General features: G+C 45.1%; 1 protein-coding gene across 3 annotated transcripts in view; it reads right to left on the bottom strand.

Moving 5' to 3' along the window:
- Positions 1-219: 219 nt before the first annotated feature.
- Positions 220-22,559, bottom strand: part of ESRRB (estrogen related receptor beta) — a 36,432-nt gene continuing 14,092 nt past the window's right edge. Inside the window, exons 3-6 of one of the 3 annotated variants that reach the window (XM_059474100.1) lie at positions 13,520-13,630; positions 12,742-12,903; positions 6,642-6,911; positions 220-464 (exon numbers count right to left, since the gene is read on the bottom strand). In XM_059474100.1, coding sequence (XP_059330083.1) covers positions 220-464; positions 6,642-6,911; positions 12,742-12,903; positions 13,520-13,630 — 788 coding nt within the window. Of the gene's footprint in view, positions 465-6,641; positions 6,912-12,741; positions 12,958-13,515; positions 13,631-22,559 lie in introns of all 3 variants that reach the window. The other 2 variants (XM_059474101.1, XM_059474102.1) reach the window with 2 other exon arrangements.

Here is a 22,559-nt window from a genome sequence, read left to right as displayed (position 1 = left end):
CAACGAAAAAAGAGAAACAGGTGACTGATTAAAAGTTTCCCCCCTCCTGTACACAAGAATCTGCAGTCACGCCGACAGATAGACATTAAATAATTCTTCCATAATAAATGATTGGAGATAAAAGCCGGCGGTGGCTGCTGCCGCTGTTTGGATTGCTCCGTTGTCTGCGTCTTTGTTTCTAGTTTGTTCCCCGGCCACTGTCGGCTGGTGCTGGGGCTGTCAGACCTTTGCCTCTAGCATTTCTAGGAAGAGTTTATGCATGGGAACCTTGCCCTGCAGTTTGATGCTGTAGAAGTGCTGCACAGCTTTAGCAGCCGTCTGCCGCAGGAGGGGCAAGGTCAGGAGCAGCTTGCCTGCTCGCCGGGGCTCCTCGTTGCGCTGACTCAGCTCGTAGTCCTGCAGGGCTTCGTGGAGAAGGTCCTGGAGCTTCTGCACTGCATCCATGTCCTCTATGTGCATGGAGTCTGGGGAGAGGGAGAAAAGACAGCAAACAGACAAGTCAGATGTGAGAAAGGAAATCCTTTATGGTTCTGAAGCTAATGATGTTTTCTTTCCTTCTTATCTGTTCTTGTGGGGATTTTTTAAGTTGTTTCTGTTGCTCCCCCCCAACCTGCCCAGGCAGGGGGTGAGGGGTGTTGTTTGGTTTTTTCTTAAGCAGAAAAAAACAGCTAGCTGGCAGGTGTGGTGCTGCTGCATGAAGTTTGGCAGCAGCCCAGTGTGTTGGCCCTAGCAGTGCAGGGACAGTAGGGTTGCCAGGGGTAGGTGGGTGACACACGTGCCCTGTGTGCTGCCCATTTTGCCAGCCACCCCAACGCAATGCAGGGGTCAGGCAGGGGCCTTGTGATTTGCACTTTCACTTGCCCTCCATGCTCCTTATGGGGAGAGTCACCCTGCAAGGGGCAGCAGCTGCTGTGCTGCCACTTGGGAGCAATCTCATTAAGAATAATTAACGCTGCTACAGCGCTTCATCTGTCTAAACTGCCTAATTGCTGTGCAGCTGCTAAGGGTATCAGCAAGACAGAAAAGCCCCACAGGTCACAACCAGTGTGCCCAGGGGTGTTGCCAGACCCACCTTTGTGCATATGCCCCTGCTTTCAGAGACTGCCAGCAGCTGCTCTGGGAGCTTCCTGCTGAAATAAAGGAATCCCATGCCTCCTGCAAAGCCTCTTCCCTCAGGCTGCCAGTCAGATTTCTATGAGCTGTTGGAGGGGCTACAGGGTTTGCAAGGCTCCTTGGTGTGTCTGTGAAGTGAAGGTAGCTAGCTGGTAAGAACTTAGTCCAGGGCTGAGATAGAGAACCAGGCTGAACACAGACTGCTAAACTTGTGGGTAATTCATGGTGTGAGAGGGCAGCACTGAAGACCAGAGAGGCACAGCATTACCAGAGGTTTTCTCCCTTTGCATCTTGCTGATACGTGCTTCTTACAACCGTGACAGAGCTGGAGACACTGACGCCTCATCTTCATTGTTCAGAGACTTTTAATCAATACTGAACCTATTGATAAAGGTTCCTGCCACAAGGGAACAAATCCAGAAGCAATGGCAAAGAGACAGTGTGGCAAGCACAAATGCACACATGTAATTGCAATGCCTACCATCACTGCCTGGGCTTTGCTTTGTGGCAAAGGAGTCTCAGTGTAGTCTCAGCCTACACACAAACACAAATGTGAGGACATGGGTTCCCCAGAGTGACAGCAGTGAAGAGAAGGAAAGCTGACTGAAGTGCCAAAATCTCTCTAGAAACATGTGTCATCTTTATGGAGAGCACAACGCAAATTAGAGACTGTGAATTTTGTATAATACATTTATGGTAAAGATGCTATTTATGATGCATGATTTATAAAGTATTACAACAGTTGGGAGAATATTATGTCTAGCAAGAAAGCTGTTTAAGAAGCTGTTCAGAAGGAATGCACTAAGTAAGAATATTAAAGGGAAGTATTCCCAAGAAGCCTACTGAAGAACAACTCTTGATACATTTACACTTTTTATCCAAAAGACCAGGCAAAGAAGCTCAGAAGAGGGCTGCTAGGTCATCACAGTGACCTGAGCTAGACACAGAGGTTGATTCTGAAAAGCAGGGAGGAAGAAGCATGTTGCCAAGTCAGTCTGGCAACTTCTCCCAGCCAGGTAGCATCTCTGAAAAATTTCCATACACAATCCAAGAGAAGTGAGTGTGATCTGTTTCCTGCCAAGTCACAGAGGTCATTTTGAAGACTGGAAGTATCAAAAGCTGGAATGTCTTCTATCCTTTCTGTTTAATGTCCTTCTGGCTAGGGGCACAAAGGAGAGAAGTAATCACAGCCTGTCAGAGTTTGCAGTTCCCAGCGGGTGCTAGAATTACCATGCAATGAGTCATGTTTCAGGGTAAAGTGGGTGCTCTGCTTTTGGGTACTGATGCTGCTGTACATTTGACAGAATCCCAAAACTGCCTTTCTGCCATCTGGCTTCTGTAAGGTGACAAGACTTAACAGCAGTAAATAAGTGTATACAGTGAGAGAAACTGGGGAAATAAAGCTCAAAGCCTGCCCCACCACCACCACACTGCTGAAGAAAGCTCAAAATTGGCAGGTGACTGCAAAAAATAAAACAACATTGCAGGATTAATTTCCTTGCAATCCATCAGTGAACTGGTGTCAATGGCATTGATAAACTGTTAATTACGAAATCAATAGCTATGAATTTTTACAGCTATCAGAGCACTGAGGTGGGGGCAGGCTGCCTGACCATGTCCCTGAGGGTCAGCTGGCCTAGAAGCTGGGCCTCATAACAGGAGCCCTTCTCCAGCACTGCTGGCATGGGATGCAGGGCAGGTGTGAGAATGGACGAGGCCCACTGCTTCCTCACCTCTGTTCTTGCAGCTTCTGACAGGAACAGGACCCATTAGTACAGAATTTGCTATGCATCTCTTTGCCAGGTCCAAATATTGCTCACTCCATTTTAGCATTAAAATGCATTGCAGAAAAAAAAAGGGGGGAAGTAAATTTTGGCCGCTCTGGGATGTCCTAAAATGAATGTGTGCTGTATGCTAACCTAGAGGGCTCCTCAGTACATAGGTTGATCTTTTTTTTTTTTTTTCCTAAGGAAAGAGGACCTAGGAATGCTTAAAAATGGACTGCTGACTCTGAAGGGTAACAAATTAGGTCTACATCACCTCTACTCTGTCAAAAAATGGGTGATCATATTGTCTGGGACGTGCCTGCTGCTCTGGGAATTAAGAATTCATCCCTCAGCTCTCTAGAATGCACTTACCAAACAGAGATCCCTTGAATTATCTTTGCCAATCCCAGCAGGTGTGTTGTTGCTGTGTCACACCAAGGACTCAGAGATCAGCCTACTGTCAGCTTCTTCTCTAGTAAAGAGTGAGTGAGCTCCCACTTCTATTTTCATTTGTTTTAATTCCTAGAACCAAAAGGTCAAGTGTACACAGGGCTGCCTAAGTCCCTAGAACTTGGATTGCATGAGCAATTACACCCAGAATTTATCTGTGTGGGAAGGAAGGCAGAAAGTAATTTTAGGCAGCACAGGTGCTAATCTTAAAGATGAATCTGGTGTTCATCTTAAAGCCCTATCTCTGATCCAAGGGAGCTGAAGCCTGGCCCAAACTGCTCTCCTCCCATTTTAGGAATTGGCAGTTTGCATGCAAGCACACACATGCAGGCTCTGTAAGTTTATCCCTGTCAAAAATACACTAAGAAAAATAACTGGCATTAAAAGAATGTGAAGGTTCAATGTTAAGTTACAACAGAAAAATACACTTGCCCTTTTCCAGCTTCCTTACCTGTGTGTCACAAGAAGCTTTAATTACATGAAAAACAAAATCCCATGCTTCACTTTCCCATATTTCAATACAAATAACAAAACAGGACTTTTTTGGATTATGCTTTTACATAGCTACACTTCTAGCTGTACCAGTGAAGTCAGAGTCATTTTTCCATCCAGCTGAGAACATGCTTTGGCCTGTGCCTCCTGACCCTGATCTTGGTTTCTTTACTCCACAGCACTGGAAATGGAACCCCAAAGCATCTGATGAGTGTTGGTTGTTCTGCTTTGTCTTTGCTCATTGTTACTCCACTCCTGTGGAGACTGTCTCATAAGGTTTACTCTGGGCTTAGTCCTGAAAGCACAGTGAGCAGCAGCAGCACAGAGTGCTTCTGTTGCATTGTGAAGAACTTGACAGCAGTGTCCAGAGCACAGGCCAGGTAAATGTCTCAGTGTGGCACTTTTCCTGTCACAACTGCTACCTCAGCACTTGAGCCTCTCTGAGGAGCCCTTCTCCCTGTTTTGTCCTGTGACCCTCCTGGTAGACAGGTTCTTTAACAAGTTGATTATATCACCCATAGCCACCATTGCACAGAGGAGAGAGGCTGGCCTTGGCCATCTGCCCATCCTGGTTCACTGGCAAAGTGAAGGCAGCAATTAAAACTAAAAAAGCACTATATGAAAAATTGAAAAAGGGAACAAAGTTATGAAGTGCAGAAAAACCATAAGGGAAATGAAGGACATAAGAGGAAAAGCAATGTCTAGAAGGGCTAAGGAAAAGCAATGTCTAGAAGGGCTAAGGACAGTAAAGAAGTTTTATAAATATTTAAGAAATAGAAGAAAAATTATCATTTGTAGGGGGACTCTTTTCAACTGGAGATTATTAACCTATTAATAGCAGTGCAGAGTAGATAGAAGTCCTCTGTGAATATTTCTGTCTTATTTGGAAAAGAGAAGCATTATATACCTGTGTTATATGAAGGTAATGAAGACTTCATAATCTGTTGTTTATGCAAGAAGATATTAGAACTATTAGGATAAACTTCACAGGAATCAGCAGAGCTGGATAACTTGGCTTTAAGAGTTTTAAAATTGCTGGCTGGGGGTCATCCAGGGCAGATGATTAGCAAGTCTTGGTATTTTTACAAAATTCAAGATGTCTGGAAGTGTTCTAATGATGCACACATTTTCCTAGGTCTTACCTGATAATTTCTATGCTAGCTTGATGTGAGCCAGGGCAAAAGAAAGGAAAAAAATAAAGGTGACATTCAATTAAGACTAATAAGATGGCATTTATAAGACACATAAATGTGGCACTTAAGGACATAGTTTTGTGTTGGATTTGGCAGTGCTGGGTTAACAGTTGGAAGTGGTGGTCTTAAAGGTTTTTTCCATCATAAATGATTCTGTGATTTTACTGCCAGTCAACATGATACTTGAGAAGAGAGGTCTTGTCAAACAAACTTGATTTCATTCTCTGATGAGATTACAAGTTTGGTTGATAAAGTTAACTGCACAGATATAATAGACTTAGGTTTTTATAAAGCACTTGGCTTAGGACCACAGGACATTCTCATTAAAAAATTAGCACTATGCAATATCAATAAAGAACACTTTCAATTGATTAGTAACTGGATAGATGACAGATCTCACAGTAGCTATCAGTGATGAATCATCCCTGAAGAAGGAGTTTTCTCATAGAAATCCCCAGAGATCAGTAGAAAAATCAGCTGCTGCTCAACATTTTTATCAATGAGCTGTAAGGAAATTTTTTTATTTTATATTGCTATTGCTAAGGAGTGGATGGATGGCAAACAGGGACAGAATGGTGTAAAATGGTGAGGCAGCCTCACAGAATCCTGGACCACATCCTTACACTGGAAATAATATATCTATAGCCAAGAAACATGACTATGAAACAGGAAGTTTATCATGTCAAGCTGTCAGATATAAAAAGACCCAGAGTCATAGGATCCAACTCAACAAAGATCATTCTTTCAAGGCTGAGCTCAAGCAAACAAACATTAGACATGATGCCTTTTGGGTTTTTTTTTTTTTTTAACTGAGAGAATGAGTAATTATTAGAGTCAGCTGCCAAGCAAGATGAAGATTTCCCCTCTTTTAATCCTTCCAGTTTCACACTGGGTGTTTTTCTGTAAAGTGGCTTTAGCCAAACACTGATACTGGTTTCAGGGCTGGCTGCAATGGTGAATTCTGTGACATGCATGATGCAAATTTGGCAAAGGGATCTGATGTGAAACAATGAGACTCAGGGGATGTAGAGGGAGCCCTTGTTACGCAGCAGCTTTAGCAGTTTCCCGTTCAGATGGGACTCCTGAGCAAATCTGTGTCTGGCTGCCTTTGATACTATGCAGCCTTGCTGGATTGAGAGCTGCAATCTACATCCACACTGTCTCCCAGTTAAAGGGGGATTCAGTGTCTCTGGTACCTCAACATCTCCAGGACAGGGTCAGGCAGCCCCAGCCCCACAGCTTTTTGAAATTGGGATGAGAGTTTCCCCGTTTGCTGTATCTCACCAACACTATGGAGGTGGATGCAAGTGTGGCTCCGTTTTCTGAGCCCATGGCACTGGAGTTAGCTTGCTAGTGGAAAAGCCTCCACAGACCCTTTTACTGCCTGAAACCAGCAACCAGTCCATCCCTGTCTGTTCCACTCCCTACTACAGGGTCAGAGCACAGCTGGGGCTCTAGCAGCAGTAAGCCTCATTTCTCCCTGCTTTCCAGCTTAGAGTGGAGCTTTAGGAATATTGCATGACACAGGCAGAAATTCTTAGGTAGTAGGCTCTGGTTTCCTCCCAGGTAAAATAACAGCATGAGCCTGGACTGGCTGGGTGCAAGACTGGCTGGGCCAGGGCTGTACCTGAGTTGGCGAGGGCCAGAGCTTTGAGTGTGACAAACTCCTCCTTTTCCACCTTGAGCTTCTTATAGCGGCGCACCAGCTGCAGGATGGCCAGGTAGAGCTCCAGCAGCCCTGTCAGACGAGAGTGCTCTTCATCCATTATGTAGTCCTCAGCATAGACCAGCTTGTCCTCGTATGGCAGGGAGCGGTACACTATGCCCAGGATGAGAATTTCCATCCAGGCACTCTGCAGAAGGCTCATCTGGTCTCCAAGGGAGAGGTTGGAGAACCCTAACAGGGCAAAAGACAAGCAGGGTCAGATGGGTGTGCAGCAGAGCCTCTAGGAGACTAGGGTCCTCAGTTTCCCTGAGACCCAAACCATGCAGTCTTCCCTACTGACCTGCTGCTTTAAAAATACCCCAAACAACTCACTAAAGTGACTCTGTAGCAATCAGCACACAGGGACCTTACCCTTCTCTTTGCTCCTATGCCCACCCACAGCCTCAAACAGGAATTCTGATGCTCTGATTGCATTTATGGGAGTCCAAGGTTGGGTGACAACCTCTTTTCAATGACCACTGCTTCTTTCATAGCAGCAACTCTTTTGTATCACATTGCCTTTCCTCTCTTCCTCAGTAGGTCTGTATTGCAGTCCATTTAGTCTGTCCCAGCTGAAAAATGAGCAGAGAAGAGCTCCAGATGACAGAAAAGAGGGCTTCTGATGGGATAGGAGGGAATGACACAGGCCTGAATTAGAAGTATACTACAGTCTCATATTTTGGCAAAGATGAGAAAAAGTCCTGCCACAACAAAGCACCAAAATGTGTTCAAAAATTAATATCTTTGTGAACAGAATTCTCCTCTATTCGTCATCCCACTCTGATTTCCATACCAGCAGCTCTGCCTACAACCCTACCCAGAGATAAAAATACCTTTGGGGACACTGAAGTACCTAAATCATAGCCAAACCTGGTAGCAATGCAACAAGCCCCTGTGAACCAAATATTCTTGCCAAATAGAGCCTGACAGCCTGAGCCTGACAGCCCCAGAATCCACTTGAGAGAGTGGAGAGGACAAAAAACAGAGGCAATGTCCACCTCAAGATGGGGGAAAAAAGTGCATGGGAAGGAAACCTGTCTGTTATGCCTTCCATACCTGGTACCCTTGAAGGCCAGACCATGAGAGATCCTGGGAGATGGGCACTCTAACAGTCATTACCAACAGGAATGCCAAGCACAGTGTGCTGGTCCTCTCTAGGCAGCTTTTGCCCACCATGGACAGACAGAAATTGCACTTTTTTTGGCAGCCCCTTGCTTCCAATGGTTCCTAGGGCTGTGAAAGAATGGGACACCCAGGCATGCCTCAGCTGGAAGGGTGAAGCCTCTCCAGGCAGTTTTTCTCCCAGATGCATATGAAGCCTTGGGGATCACCAAGAGACCTGTGAACTCATGAGCCTCTATGCAGAAGCCTCCAGCTCTGCTGGCTGCATGCAAGGCTCAGCTGGACTTCTTCATCCCACACCCCACCCTGCTCACAGCTCTTGGCCCCACATCGGGGCTTATGTAGACAGCCACCATGATGATCATTTGATTTCTCTTGTTATCAAGTTGGCAATTAACAAAAGAGCTGATGATTGCTATATTGACTGACTGTGGGATCTCTTTTTCTATCTGCACTATCTCAGCTGGGGAAGGGAAGGCAGAAGGGTGGGTTAGTGGTATTTTATTTATCTCTACGCCATGTTTTGTGTTTGTGTTGCCAGGGGAAGCAAAGGGTGATAATGGCCTGGCAGCCCTTGGACATCCAATTTCCCTTATCAGGCCACTGAATAGAAAAGAGGCCCCAGGCCACATTAATTAACAGATACCAATCAGCTGTCACGTGCTGTGTGTGCAAGGTCTGAGGGGAGCAGTGGGTGGGAGGGAAGAATCAATAAACCATTGGGGAGGAGTGCCAGAGGGAACAGCTAAAGAGGAGTCCAGGCTACTGGGGAGAAGAGCTGCAAACCCAGCTCCATGACTGTGAGAGTGATTCCTGTACAGCACAGCCTGTGCTCCACATATCTCTGATGAATCCCACCTCTTGCTTGGGCTGGGAGGTGGGTGCCTTGTCCTTTCCCTCACCCTTCTGCCCCTCGTGCCCTGCACTCAGAACTGTGCTGCTCTGGAATGCAGCCCTCCTGACTCAGTCCAAGCCAGGCTGCTGCAGCTCAGGTGCTGGGGATCCTGTCTCCACAGCTCTGTCTGATGCACAGGGGACTGATGAGATTAGCCCTGAGATTAGAGGAAAGTTGCACAGCCACTGTTCCACTCTTTAGAACCTGAGATCTCTCCTTTGGTCATCCCTCTCCTAGCTCTGACCATGGAGATAAGTCCAGCATTTAGGCTGCTGCCTTAAGTCCATTTTCTGGATCAGTCACAAGGCCTTTCTGCATCTTCATCCCCACCTGGATTACAAAGGGCACTAGGCCATTGCCTCACTTCAGTCTGCCAACAACAGTTCTTTAAGATTGAGAAACAGTCACATGGCAGAGTGAGAGGATCCAGGACAGGCATGGCTTGTACTTTTCTGCTACAGAATAAAGTAGAAAAATTGATTTAACTCTAGCAGTAGCCTGTACACACAGCATCTCTACTAATTGCCCTTTCCCAGAGGCTGTTGTGGCAGGTAAGAACAGGAGATACCATCTTTTACCCTTTGCCAAGAAGAACAGAAGAGCCAGCTGGAATTGCCCCACCCACCTGGGAAAGCCCCTGGCCAGAAGCACTCCCAGGTAGCCAACAACTCCAGCTCCAGCAGGCGAGCGGGAAGAGGGAGTGCTGTGGTGTTAAGCCTGGACTTGAAATGTCTGACAGAACTGGGACCCTTTTCCTCCAGTGTTCACACATGTGGAGTGCAAGGGCTAAAGAACTGGCCCTGAATCACTGAAGAAAAGGGGAAATCATATAACTCTCTTCATGCTGTAAGAGTTGAGATCAGGGAAAGTAAATGTTAATTTCACCTGGCCAAAATCACAGGCTTGCTACTTATTATAGAATTATACCACTGGGAAACCTCTAGTTGTGAAATTATCTGTCATCTTACAGCTCCTAGGAATTGCTAAAACACAACTGCTTTGCATTCTTGAGCTGTTGATGGCTCAGCATCCACAAAATGCCCTTCGTGATCCGTTTCATGCTGCTTTTCTCAAGTCTGACCCTGAAAGGTGCCTAATCCACCACTGCCCCAAAAGAGAGCCCCTGGCTCTAGCACAGAGCTGCATGCATGTTTCCCTCCTTCCCAGGTGCCCCTTAAGAAAAGCTGCTTTATTTGCAACAGCTGATGTGACATTCAGGTTGGGGATTCTTTTTAATTTCAATTTTTTTAATTATTATTTCAGTGGTTTGGCAGTGGGAGCTCCCAGAATTTAAAAAAAAAAAAAATCACATAATTTGTGGCAAGTGGAGTTCATAATCTGTTAATTTATTATCATTTCTGTCATCCTGGAGGGCCATTAGCAGAGGTAATAAAAGGAGATGTAATTATAGGAGCTGAGGCCACTCCAGACACAGCTGCTGTCACTCCACTAGCCATATTTCATTCTGTGCTAGTACTAATGTCTTCCTGGTGAGAACAGCACAACAGCTACCCTGGGAGAGCCTTCATCGTTACCCCTCAAGAGAAGTCCTGTCACCCTGCACAAAGCAAGAAGAAAAGGAGGATGTTGTTCCAAGACAATTTCCATGGGGAGAGAGTGAGTAGTGGGGAGGGGGCCTCATACAGAAGGGAACAACCTCACATTGGCTAAGTGTGGCTTTTGAGCTCATAGCTAATAAGGCTATTGACCTAATAACATTTAAACACGATTAAACATGTTCTATTGTTATCATAGGAAAGCGTGTTTAAGTTTTACTGCTTTTATTTGCTAATACTGTGGGATAGAAGTTTGTGTTGACACCTGGGATCCTTCAGGGCTGGTATGACTTTAATGTCACATCTTTCTTTACTAATTCCAGTGTGAATACAACGCAGGAAAGTGTGACTTTTTCTCCTTTCTCCATCCTTCTCTGACGAATAGTTTATGCACAAAGGAAGCAATGTCATGTTTTACTCAAAATTTTTGGAAGGCAGAAATACAGGGCATAGATAATTTAGACACCTGGCAGACTCCTGGCCCTGCCCTGCTCTGCCCCCTTGCTGCATAACTCAGTGTGCTTCATACTTGTTGCAGAACAACAGAGTTTTTGTTCCATTATTATGAACTGTCTTTTATTATCTTTTTTTCTCAGTACTGTTCTCTTACGTAACAATTCTTGAGCTCTCGCCTGTGCACAGTCCTGTTATAAAATACTCCTGCTGGTCTGAACTGTGCCAGGCTGATTATTGTGGCTGTTACTGTGTTGTAGGGCCTTTGATAGGAGAGAAAAATACACAGAGAAATTTGGGATGATGGCTGGTATGTCCTGATTTCAGAAAGGAGAGGAAGAGCCCCTTTCACAGTGCAGGAGCAATCTCTACTATACTCCAGTTCTGGGACAGTATTGCCAGGATGGAAAACTCTAGGAATTTAGCTCTTCCCACAGCCACAAGGTAGGGAACTACAGTAGGGCACACTGTGTGAACAGATATAGCCAAGGTTAGAGGGATGTACAACAGCACCTCACTGGACAGCCACAGCACCTAATTGCATTGCATTAAAACCATTCCCATAACACACCAGGTATTGGGTTAGTAGAGCAATCCAGGCTGAGTTCTCTAATCACCACTGTAACCCCACTTGTGATGAGTCAGCCCCAGATGGATTCCAGCACTAGTATGGTTATAATCCCTTCAGATATGGCAGATCTCATGTAAGAAGGGCATCACCAAGATTAACCTCTTATCAGAAATACTGTCCTGAAAATGTTTCTTCAGACTTCAGAGTCCCATCTCATAACAATCCATATTCCATATAGCCCATAAAACCATTAACTTTTGGGTCCCAGGAGAAACACATTAGAGAAAAACAGAAGCAGCTGCCAAAAAGCCAAATGAGAAGCAACAGAAAGAAACAAAATATATGGGAAAACTAAACTGTCTGATCACATATATTAAGATGCTTCATCAAAAAAAAAAAAAAAAAGAAGAAAGCCAAGAAGTGAAACAAAACAACACAGACCCATGCAGTGGAAGACATAGTCAGCATGCAGTAAATCCTGTGATCCTGTATCAGAGCCTCATATATTCTCCTGACAAAAGGAAGGGGAACAGAAGGCAGGAGATAACTGAAGTGAGCTGTTTATAAACAGCTTTAGTGAGCTGTTCATAGTGAATTTCTGAAGCAATCTTTGGAAAGTGGCCTTGTAAATCCCAAGGATATCCTCTAAGTTCCCTGGCTAGCCTTCTCCACACACAAATCCAACCTGTTTCTGGTGAGGCTGGAGAGAGACTAGAGAGAGGGGAGCATTTTCCCTTCCCAATCCAAATCTGGGAAGAGCCCACAACTCAACACTGAGGACCATATCTGCTCCTTCAGCCTTGGTCCACCCTACCTGCAGGTGTGGGACACTTACTAGGTCACTCAGTCACACAGACACACACTGCATATAGTCAGTGAGCCTTCCAAGGCCAGTCACACTGCCAATAAGTTGTCCTCATTATTTGTCAACAAAGAAGCTTTGAGATTCACTGGCAACAGCACATCGTCCATCGCAATGGGATTTGTTCTGTCATAAATCCATTAGGACAAGATTTCCTGAGACTGGACAAGAATGCCCACTGCTGAGAAGGCGTGTATCTGCCTTGTTATTAGCAGTCACTGCCATAGTATTTATTCAGCTATGAACACAGCAGAGCTAGGTCATGTTGATGTGCAAAACTACTCAAGTCCACCATGCCATCCCTAAGGCTGTCTCCCATGTGCTTCCACTGGGCCACTCAATATGACAGAGAACTTCATTGTATCATTTCAAAGCCTTCTGTGTACACACATGTACAGTGATCAATTTATGCACCTCCATCATAGGCTGCACTGGAGTTTGTTACCAATGAAAGCCCATCACTATAGGAAAAAGTCTTTGTTGAGACCAAAATGGATAGGCACATAGATAAATAATATCTCCCTTTGCTGTTCATGCTTACACCCTTGTAATTCCCCATTTACCTGGGATGTGCTTTGCCCAGCCAATGATCACCACCAATTCCCTGTCTGCCAGGTCACAGAGGGTTGTCAGGGCTTTGATGTCGCTCTCCGGCATGGTTGGATCAGGCATGGCATAAATCTTCTCTGGCTCAGCCACCAGCAAGTGGGAGACGATTTTGGTCACTGCACATTTCAAAGGAGAAGTTGTTGTATCTCTTGTGACATAAGGTGAACCACCTGGGACAAGACGTGACTATAGAGCCCCTAGGACCTCAGTAATGGTTTTGGTCACAACAGAAAACCACACTGCAGCTACGCAAGCTGTAGTGGTCTGCCTATGACAAACCAGCTCTGCACAGGGATGACAAAAGCAGGAAGCTGCTGTAATGTTGTCATTGTCTCAGGCAGGTCCACTGAGGGAAGAAGGAGGTATAAACAAAAAGTCAGTAGGATCTGGAGAAGTTTAAAGAGCTATGGGTAGTATTGAAGAGAGTAATCAGCATGGCACTGGTTTTGTTAACATGGCATGGGTAAAGGAAAAGATCAGAATATCACTAAATGGATTTACATAATCTCCTAGGAAAGGTCTGGTATTTAACCTTAGGTACAATGAATTTAGTACCTGAGCTGTTCCTAAGCCTCTCTAGTTACCTCTACAATACAATCGTAAGAAAAAATTCCCGTACTGTTGACTGATAGAGGAATTGGAAGTGACAATTGCTATACTGTTTTTTTGGGAGACCCGTGAGAAGAAATATATTGGCAGCTCAGAGGACCACAATTCAAGACCAATACATACATGGCTTTTTAGCTGGGGGAGGGATCTGTAAGCTCAGGTAAGTGCTGCTCTCAGAATCCAGTCGCCTTTTGTATTTCTGACGGCCTCCACGGACTCGATCCAGACGAACACCTGCAGGTAAAACCAAAAAGTCCTCATGATTCCTTAGTGCCTTACAGAACCTTGGCATGCAAATACTAGAATTTGCTAAGTAAGATGTTCCCCACACTCCAGGGAGCTTCTCTCTCCCTTGAGGGAAGATCTCAGAGATCTCACTTGAGATCTCAGCTGAACCCATAAATCTCAATACCAGCTAGACTGCCTCCAGCTCTAAGCATGCTGCTCTGAGCTTTACTTTTATTCAAAACATTAATGAACACAGAAATTAACCCATTCAAACTCTTGAATCACTATAAATCTGATGGGAAAATGAAAAGCTTCAGAACTCAACGCCCTCTACATGATCCTGCTTTTAAAAAGAAAGACTTTAAATGTCAATCAAGCCAGCAGTTATAAAAATAAGCTTTTAGATTGTTCTTAAAAATGAGAAGTTAAATGTTCTGTGACCTCTCACTGTTTATATTTGAAAAAAGTGACCTATAGCAAACAGATAATGAACTATGAATTCAACAAAGATGTTTCAGCCTTGATCGAGTAAGGCAACTGTAATAAAAGTAGAATCCAAATAAATAGAAACAACCTTGACTACAATAAAGCAATGATAAAGACGAAGTAAGGAGACACTGAAGAATTTGTTGCAGGTCTTTCAGAGTACAGTGAAAAAACTCCCAGTAACTGGGAAGTACCAGTGATTGTCACCAGGTAAAAAAACCATAGCATCATCAATAGACCAGGAACAACAAGTTGTCACATTAGTACAAAATATGATGCTAAAAACAAACTGTGAAAAAAACCCTACAGATATTGATGCAGTTGTCTGTTTTTTTCTGAGCAGCCATATGGAGTCTGATATTCAGTCTGTGAAATTGGGGTAACTCAGTCTTGCTGGGAGAAACAGCTTTGGAAAAAAAATCTTTCAAGGTAAATGTAGGAACATTTTATTAGAATAAAATTTTGAATTTACACTATACAAGTACTTCCTTAGAAACACACAGGAGTTTACCTAGTCTGATCATGGGAACCAATTATGTGATATACTTACTAATCACATTAAGTCATTAATATTTTGCAATCATACCACTACATAAACATAAACAACTAAAAGCAAACACGCCACATCAGTTTTGAAGTGACACTTTTTGAACAACCAATACACCTGAAAAAATCTGCATTCGGCTGGCAAATATTCTACCCTAGAAGGAGGCATGTCTGTCACACTGCCTTTCAATGCCATGTTTGCTTACTCTGTCAGGGAAAAGATAAAGCTTTTACTGTGGTGCTCACACCAGCCACACCTGCACCACCTGAAACCGCTACTTGCAACAATGTCTAGATCCCGATACTCTTCCTGGCTAAAGCACCAAAACAATTTGACTACCAATTGCCCCCTAAGCAACAAGAATACCAGGCCAACAACACTCAGTCTGGAGCAGGATCTCACACTGAGCAGGAGAAGCAGGAATGAGCAGGTGTGGAGCTCTGCACAGCAAGCGAGCTGCTGCTGTGGGTGGCTGCTATGGGAGGACAGCAGGTGTTGGAGAAGATGGAGAGAAAGGTATGAAGCTGATGTAGGTGAACTCAGGTCACACTGAGTAATTTCTTTCCCCTGTCCCATTTTCTATTTCTTACTCCGTATAGAGAATTTACGGACATCCCCAAGTACCACCTTTCTCTTCCATTACATGGTATTGTTTCTGAAAATTATGCCTATTGCTTCTTTTACTTCCATTTCCTGTGGCAGATAGCCTGTGGGCAGGACTCCTTCCTGGGAGCCCAAAACCACTTCAGAGAGCAATTTCAAAAAGGACAGCCAGGGAATCCCAAACCTGAGGTTATCTAGGTAGATCCCTAAGGAACAGCAGTAATAAAATGCTGAACGAAGCAGGAAATTTTCACTTCCATCCATGATTTCTTTCCCTCTATAAACGTGCCCTGGTTTCTTAAGAAATAAGATTCTATTCCATGCTTTTCTGAATGAATGACAGCTACCTATAAGCCCAGAGACAAGGGAGGGACACAAATTTCTGCAACTGCCAGTAAACCAAACAACCAGGTATGGAAAAGAAAAGAATCAGGAATATACTGTTGGAAGATTATAGAGGAACAGGCTGCCAAGATTCAGGACTGAATCACATCTTCCCAGGACCCTTCCAGGTCAGGATCATAGCTGGGTGCATTCCCTCACACCAGTGGTCAGGGGGAGGGAAAGAGGGAGATGCCATTCTCGGCTGACAGAAACCAACACACAGCTCTCCAGGATGCTTCTGCTGTGCAGTTTGCTAAGCAGCGGGAGGGGGAACGAGGAGAAGCAGGGAGGAAATGGGGTAAGGAGCCTGTTTCCTCCTCCCAAGGAGAATGCCATCCTCCAGTGCTTGGCAGAGGGATGGCTGCACAGGTTGCAGCAGTATTAGGGACCCTCAATCAGATTATAAGGACACAAGGGACTTAAGTGCATTAAAAAAAGATAAGAAAGACGCAGAGAGATTTACCCTCCATCCCTCCTTCCCCCACTGAGCAGATAGAGGTCTGTTTGCCCAAGGACTTCAGCTTGTTAATTTTGAACAACTGTTTGTCCTCCTCTTGTTCCCCTTCCCTTGTGACACTCCTTGAGGCAAACATTTTCAATCAGCACTTGCAGAGCCACAATTCTAGCCTGTCATCATTGCTCCAACCACAGAACTGGTGAACAGGCTGAGCCCCACACAACACAAGCCAGGTCCAGCTGCTGAGTGAAGTGACTACAGGTTCTGTAGTTTACAGTGACAGGTACTACAGTAAACAAAAGCATTTCAACCCTCCAAGTCCCTGACTGTGACACTCCAGACATAAGCATCATGGTAAAATCCTTTATCTAAAGATCTGACAGCCTGATGGGTCATATCTAGATGGAAGGAAAGGGCATGGCCAAAAATCAGTACCTGTGGTATCTAGGTACTCAGGTTAATGCCTGCTGCTCTGCTTGATTTCCTCTGTGGCTGATTTTAACACAGGCAGGCTGGTTACAGTGCAGCTCTGAGAGGGACACTAAAGGACAGACATTAAAATGGAGTGGGGAGGTGTGGTGGGTGAGCTCAGAGAAGCACCATGAAGGAAAACACTAAGCAGAGAAGAAATGGAGGGGAATGTAAGCTGGGATATGAATGGAAGTGAGAGAATGTAAGGAAAAGGAAGATGAAAGAGAGGGCTGGAGCAAAGCTGAGGGGCATGTCCACTGTAATCACAAGGGCAGGTTAAACACCACATGTGCAGCCACCTGAGCCTTAACTGCAAGGTGCAGCAGCCACACATGAAATGCAGCTGTCCATACTGAAGACTTACACAGGATTTGGTACTGCAGCCTCACAACAAGACAGCAGCAAAATAAAGCTCGTGCACAAACCCTATGCTCACATCTATCACAACTGGCCAGTTCAAAGGAGAAAAGGCACATCCTGCAAAAATGTCACTGCCACAGGCACTCCTAGACCCCCCTCTGTGTCAGCAAGGAGTTGAGATCAACAGTATAGGACAAAGTTTGGAAAGCACCACCCTTTGATAACTTACCTTGATGGCAGTTCCTTCAAATTAAGGCTATCTATTCTGGAAACATGCCCTATCCTCCCATTCCCCTGTATGGCAATAAACTGCTGCTGTTCATTCCATTTTGTTACCTTTTGAGAGATGCTGCATAAAAGTTCTCCTCATCTGACCTAGCTATGGAGCTGACCCTGGTGTATGCCCCAGGAGTTGAGTTCCAGCTCCCCCACAGCTTGTTCTCTGCTCCCCTGCCTGCCCAAGCCCCTCTGACCTTGCAGGGAGGAGGGCAGAGCCAGGACTTGTGCAGGACTTCTCAGCTCAGCATCCTGCCAGGGCAGGGATGTCAGTTTTCTAAGTGTCCTGTGGGTGCCACTCGTGTTCCAAGCACTCTGGCAGGGAGGTCTGTGCCAGCACCAAGCCTCTGCAGTGGGAGAGCTGATCTGCTGATCGTTCAGCTCCCTGCACTTCTCTGACATGCCCCTTGGAGAGACGTCTGCCCGACAACTTTGGGATCAGATGTCCCCTTACCGACTTGATAACATCGGGCCTTGGGGTTTTTTTCTTAATGGAAGTAAAATAATTCCATCTTTTTTTAAAAGCTGGACCCAGGCCGAGACTGTCGGAAGTAAAAATAGCCGAGTAGGCAGAGGCGACAGCACACAGAGTCAGGTTTAGTTTCTCTTTTATTTTCTGGGGACTAAAAATACCCCTAAAAGCTCTGTGAAGCTAAGCCCTGGCCAGTGGGAAATGCAGTCAAGGCCCAATATCAGCTGTCGTGTCAAATTACCAGCCTCACCTCACTTTCCATTGAGTCCTATCACATGGCCATGGATTGATAGGAACAGAAAGATCTATCTTGCCAAAAGAGCTAACAGAGGAGTCAAGCTACAGGGTTTGCATGGTACAATATGTGTCTAGACCAAGAAGGACACAACCAAAGGGAACACAGGGCAAGTGCTGGCCAGGAAGCAAAAGGGCACGCTCAGATTTTGCTGAGCTTCCCTGATACACTAGCCAGGTTCTGTGTCCACTGCCCACCTAATCCCTGAGCTGCAGTTTCCACACTGCTCTCCCAGGGTCTGAGCTGGGGTGGTGCTCTGTAGCTAGCAGAGCACTTGTGTCTCCAGGAGCTGCAGTACATTTATAGTACTGGCCAAGGAAGCCATCCTCCAGTGCCTTATAAGCCATTCTTGTGTCCTTATAAGCCAGTATCAGCTAAAAGCAGAGAAGAAAGGAAGGGAGAAGGGTTGTATCCAAAGTGTCTCCTACAAAGTTTCCCACTCCTTTCTGCTCAGAACTTCAGGAGAAACAATAGCAAGTGGTAATGGGATGAGTGAGCCAGGAGGAAGCCTATCAAGGAAACAGAAACCAGAGATGACCATTAAGAGTCAGGTCTGCCAAGATGGAGAAAGAAATAGACTACAGTGAAAAGCATCTCTGCCTAACAGGAATGGAGAGGCTGCAAACTGACTAGGCTCTCTTCTGTTACTCAGACTCCAGCTCGGGAATGAGAAAAGATCCCTTTATACTATTAGGCTCTAACATTGCAGCAAAAAGAGGCCAGCCCCTAGAGAGTCTTTTGGTAGGTGACTGATGTGATTACCCAACTCATCTGAAATACAGAAAAGCACCTTGAGGGTCACAAATCAGCACCACCAGAAGGACCTAGTGACTAGCCTGGTGCAGGTGACCAAACCTGGAAATTACACTTTGAAAGAGAGGGGGAAGAACTATCCTGGGGATGAGGGGAAGTGGAGATGAAAATCCATCTCCTGTGTTTCAAGAGCCTACAGAGAAATTAGATCAGTTCAAGTAGGATGCTGCAGTCTCTTCCACCTTTGATGGTTTCAGAGTTATCTTAGTCAGCTAGGAAAGCTTCTTCACTGTCAGGCTGACTGAAGAGTCCCTGGATGCAGAGAAACAGGTTAGCCCTGTAATACCTGATGATACCTGGTGCCAGAGGCTCCCAGATGCCTTGGAGCAGTGACACAAGGTGTCAGCTCCTCACACACAGGAACACAAGCAGCACGTCCCAAATGGTTGGTCCAAAGCATACAGAGCCAGGTGGAACCCACACAGCTTCAGACCAGTCCTTCTCCTCTGCCAGTGGCAGCTGCATGGCTGCCAGCTCTGCAGGGCTGTCTGCAGCACCAGCCACTGCTGTCTCTCAAATGTACATCTTCCTTCCCCTGCTGAGCCCCTCTCACTTTATTCCCCCCACTTTGCTCCCTCTAGAAACTCAGGAATTAACAAGGGCTTCAAGGGCAAATTTCAGTGGAGCAGATTTTGGAACAGGTACAGGAGCATAAATATGGATCAAGAACAACAATTTTTATAAGTGACAAAATGGAGAAGCCCCCACCACTACATGAAAAGAGGTCTACTTGTGATGGAGATCCACAGAGGACAGGAGTTAGACCCACCTACACAGCATGCTCTGCTTTGTCCGGCCTCTAACAGCAGCTCTGCTTGAGCCTTGAAGCATCTCCTCAAGTCCTCACCTCAGCAGTGGCTTTTCTAATGCTAAGAACTACTGTCCGTTTCTTATTGAATTCTTAAATTGGCACAGTTGTGCCAGGAAGTTCTGAATAAAGTTCCTCTCAGGATACCCTGCAGGTCAAGAGCTGGCACAGCCTTCAAAGGTGAGTCAGGGAAAGGGATTGAGAATCTCAGCAGAGCTGAATCACTGGTGCACACAGGTTATCAGAGGCACATGCCCAAAGTTACTGTAGAACAGTGGGGGCATACATTCAGTCCCATCCCATTCTTGCTTACACTGAAGAATCTTACCTGCTGTGTTGTCAAAACTGCCTAAAAGCTTCTAGGACAATGGCTGGGTTCTAAAAATTCCAGGATGGTTGTTGCAGTTTGTATCTGCTTCCTCTTTTCTGTTCATATTATAAGAGCACTAAGCACAGTTTTGGTGACAGAATACACAAAGTATTTATTATAAACCTATGTAGGGGTGATGCCTCTCTGAACCCACCTAGATGTGTATTGATGGAATCTGGACTTCAATGTTTAAAAGAATGGAGATCTAGTTAGGTGTGGTAAGAACCACAACATTCAAGATTAATGAGAGGAAAGAAATTGAACAGATTCATAATCCATTAGATAAGAGAGAAGGTGTAAGGATGCTCCTGGATGTGCCATTTTTATGTCCAGAAAACAGACACCAAGTGCATTCAGTCCAATGTACAATTTGTGAACAGTCCATCTGCTGGAAGCCTCCTCTTTGGAGAATTACCATCAACCTGCCAAAGGCAGCACATGCTCTCTGTCACAACTCAGCTCCAGCCACATTGCAAATGCTCAATTTATGCCTTGGAAAATAGTTGGGTGTGGAAGATAGAGTCATCAAGATGCCACTCACTGCTCCCAGAGATCCCATTTCAAAGGACAGGGGGTTGCCTGTCTGTTTATAAGCACAAAGATATTTTAGAGAAAGAAAAATAATTTTTTCATTCTCGTTTTTCATTTGGGTACCTCCAATAGTGATATATCTGGCAGTGGCTGGAGGCAGAATACTCTATAAATACAAAGCCACTACATTGCACACAGCAGCAACCTGATCGGGGCTACCTTTTAATTTCCTGACATGAGCTGGCCACTAACCCAATTACCCAGGGTCCCTGGAGGAGCCCCTATCCTTCCCAAGAAGCACAAAGCAGGAGCCCAAGCATATTGCAGGGATGTCAGCTGAGCTTTCACTGAAATCAAATATCTTTTTGAGAACACATGGTCTGAAAGCGGGAATGGGGGCAGGAGGGAGAGGCTGCTGGAAGCACTTTGCTCCATTGAGAGATTCTTTCACTTGAAAACAGAAATTAAACACCCTCCGTTTGGTTACATTGCCGAAAAGGAGTGCTGCTGTTGATTCAGTTATCTGGAGTTTCGTAGAAGATGAAGGCAAAGTTGTAAGTGGAAGCGGTTTGAAGTCGCCAGTGCTTGGAACCCCTTGCTCAGATACGACATGACCGCATCAAATTTACAACATCACACAGCCATGTCTGTCCAGGATGACAGATTTGATTCCTTGTGAAAAAATTATGACATCAGCAGCTGGTAAGGGAAACTGAAGAGTTAGGAATAAATACCAGGGCAATTCCACTGAGTACAGGGTTTCCTAATCAGCCAGAGTCTTGAAGAGGAAATGCATTTAAGAGATAGCTGCTTCTGAAATTTGGAGATTACAGTCTCACCGTCTTGCAAGTGGGGATCACCTCCAGCATTCACAGAGATGCAGCACTAGATAACACAAGGGTTACCAGGTTATTGCAAGTTTCTGGGAGCAGGGTATTCCCAAAGACACCAGGGAGAGGAAGGAAAAGGGAACAGAAAGATGAGCTGAATGAACTTTATGACTCTTTTCTGTACACTTCTCTTGCCCGTTTCACTGCCTGGTGCTGCAGTGTCAGTATCCACACATTCCAGCAAACTTTACATCAGAAATTATATTAGACAGATAGGAGTCCTATCCAAGAGCTTGGGAGATTTGTAGCAAAGCATTTGGGTTCCTTGTTGAATTCAATTTTTGAATGTTCTCTAGCACTTCTTATTGAAATGCATTGGGAGCAAAGGAACAAAACCGGGGCAAGGAATGGTTGTATCTGAGCTTACTACAGCATAACAGTTTTGGGAGGAAAGAGAGCCATGCAGATGAGATAAATCACATGTCTTTACTGGATAATTGCCTAACTTCTCCCTTGCTGTTAAAAAGCCTCCCTTTTGTGCATCCAGATCAAGATTACATATCCTCTATCTTCCTTCCTTTTATTTGTAGACTTCACCCTCACCACACAAGGGTGATTCTTGAGAGCCAGGAGGCAAGGCCTGAGGACAACTTACCTTCAAAGACATTCAGAGTGGGGTAAAACACCTCATACAGGGCAGGTTTCCTATCTGAGGAACCCCACTCCTGCTTTTAGCACGTGCAGTGCATGTACTCCTGCAAACTCCTATCTTCTACTTTCTGAAATAAGGTATACCTGGTCTATCACTGGACACATCCCCAGGGCCCTTTCAGTCTTTGCTCTCTTTCTTGGAAGCCAGTCAGTGATGTCTGCAAGAAACTGGGCAGAAGCCACTCATACATCCCAGGAAGTTGCACTTAGTCATGAGCAGGACTCTGAGGAGACAAGTCTCAGCACTGGCAGGGAGCAGAGGACAACTTCAGCAACATAACATACATTACTTCATTAAAAAGGAAAATAAGACTCAAAGGCTGGGGGAATAATCAATGGCATTTCAATGCCTGGATGAGATTTTTTTACAGACATTTTCTTTGCTGTGGGGTTTTCTGCTGTGATGGGACACAATTCCATGTGCATGCACTTCATGAAAAGCATTTCATGACCCAGCTTTGCTTTCTTTTCAGAACTGTTTATGCTCTCTTTGAGTCTCTGCAGATGTGCCAGGACAGAAC

The sequence above is a fragment of the Ammospiza nelsoni genome, chromosome 6 (genome assembly GCF_027579445.1).
Source record: "Ammospiza nelsoni isolate bAmmNel1 chromosome 6, bAmmNel1.pri, whole genome shotgun sequence".
In the NCBI taxonomy this organism is placed as follows: domain Eukaryota; kingdom Metazoa; phylum Chordata; class Aves; order Passeriformes; family Passerellidae; genus Ammospiza; species Ammospiza nelsoni.
Note: the sequence above shows the minus strand (reverse complement) of the source record. Positions and strands in the feature narration are given on the sequence as shown.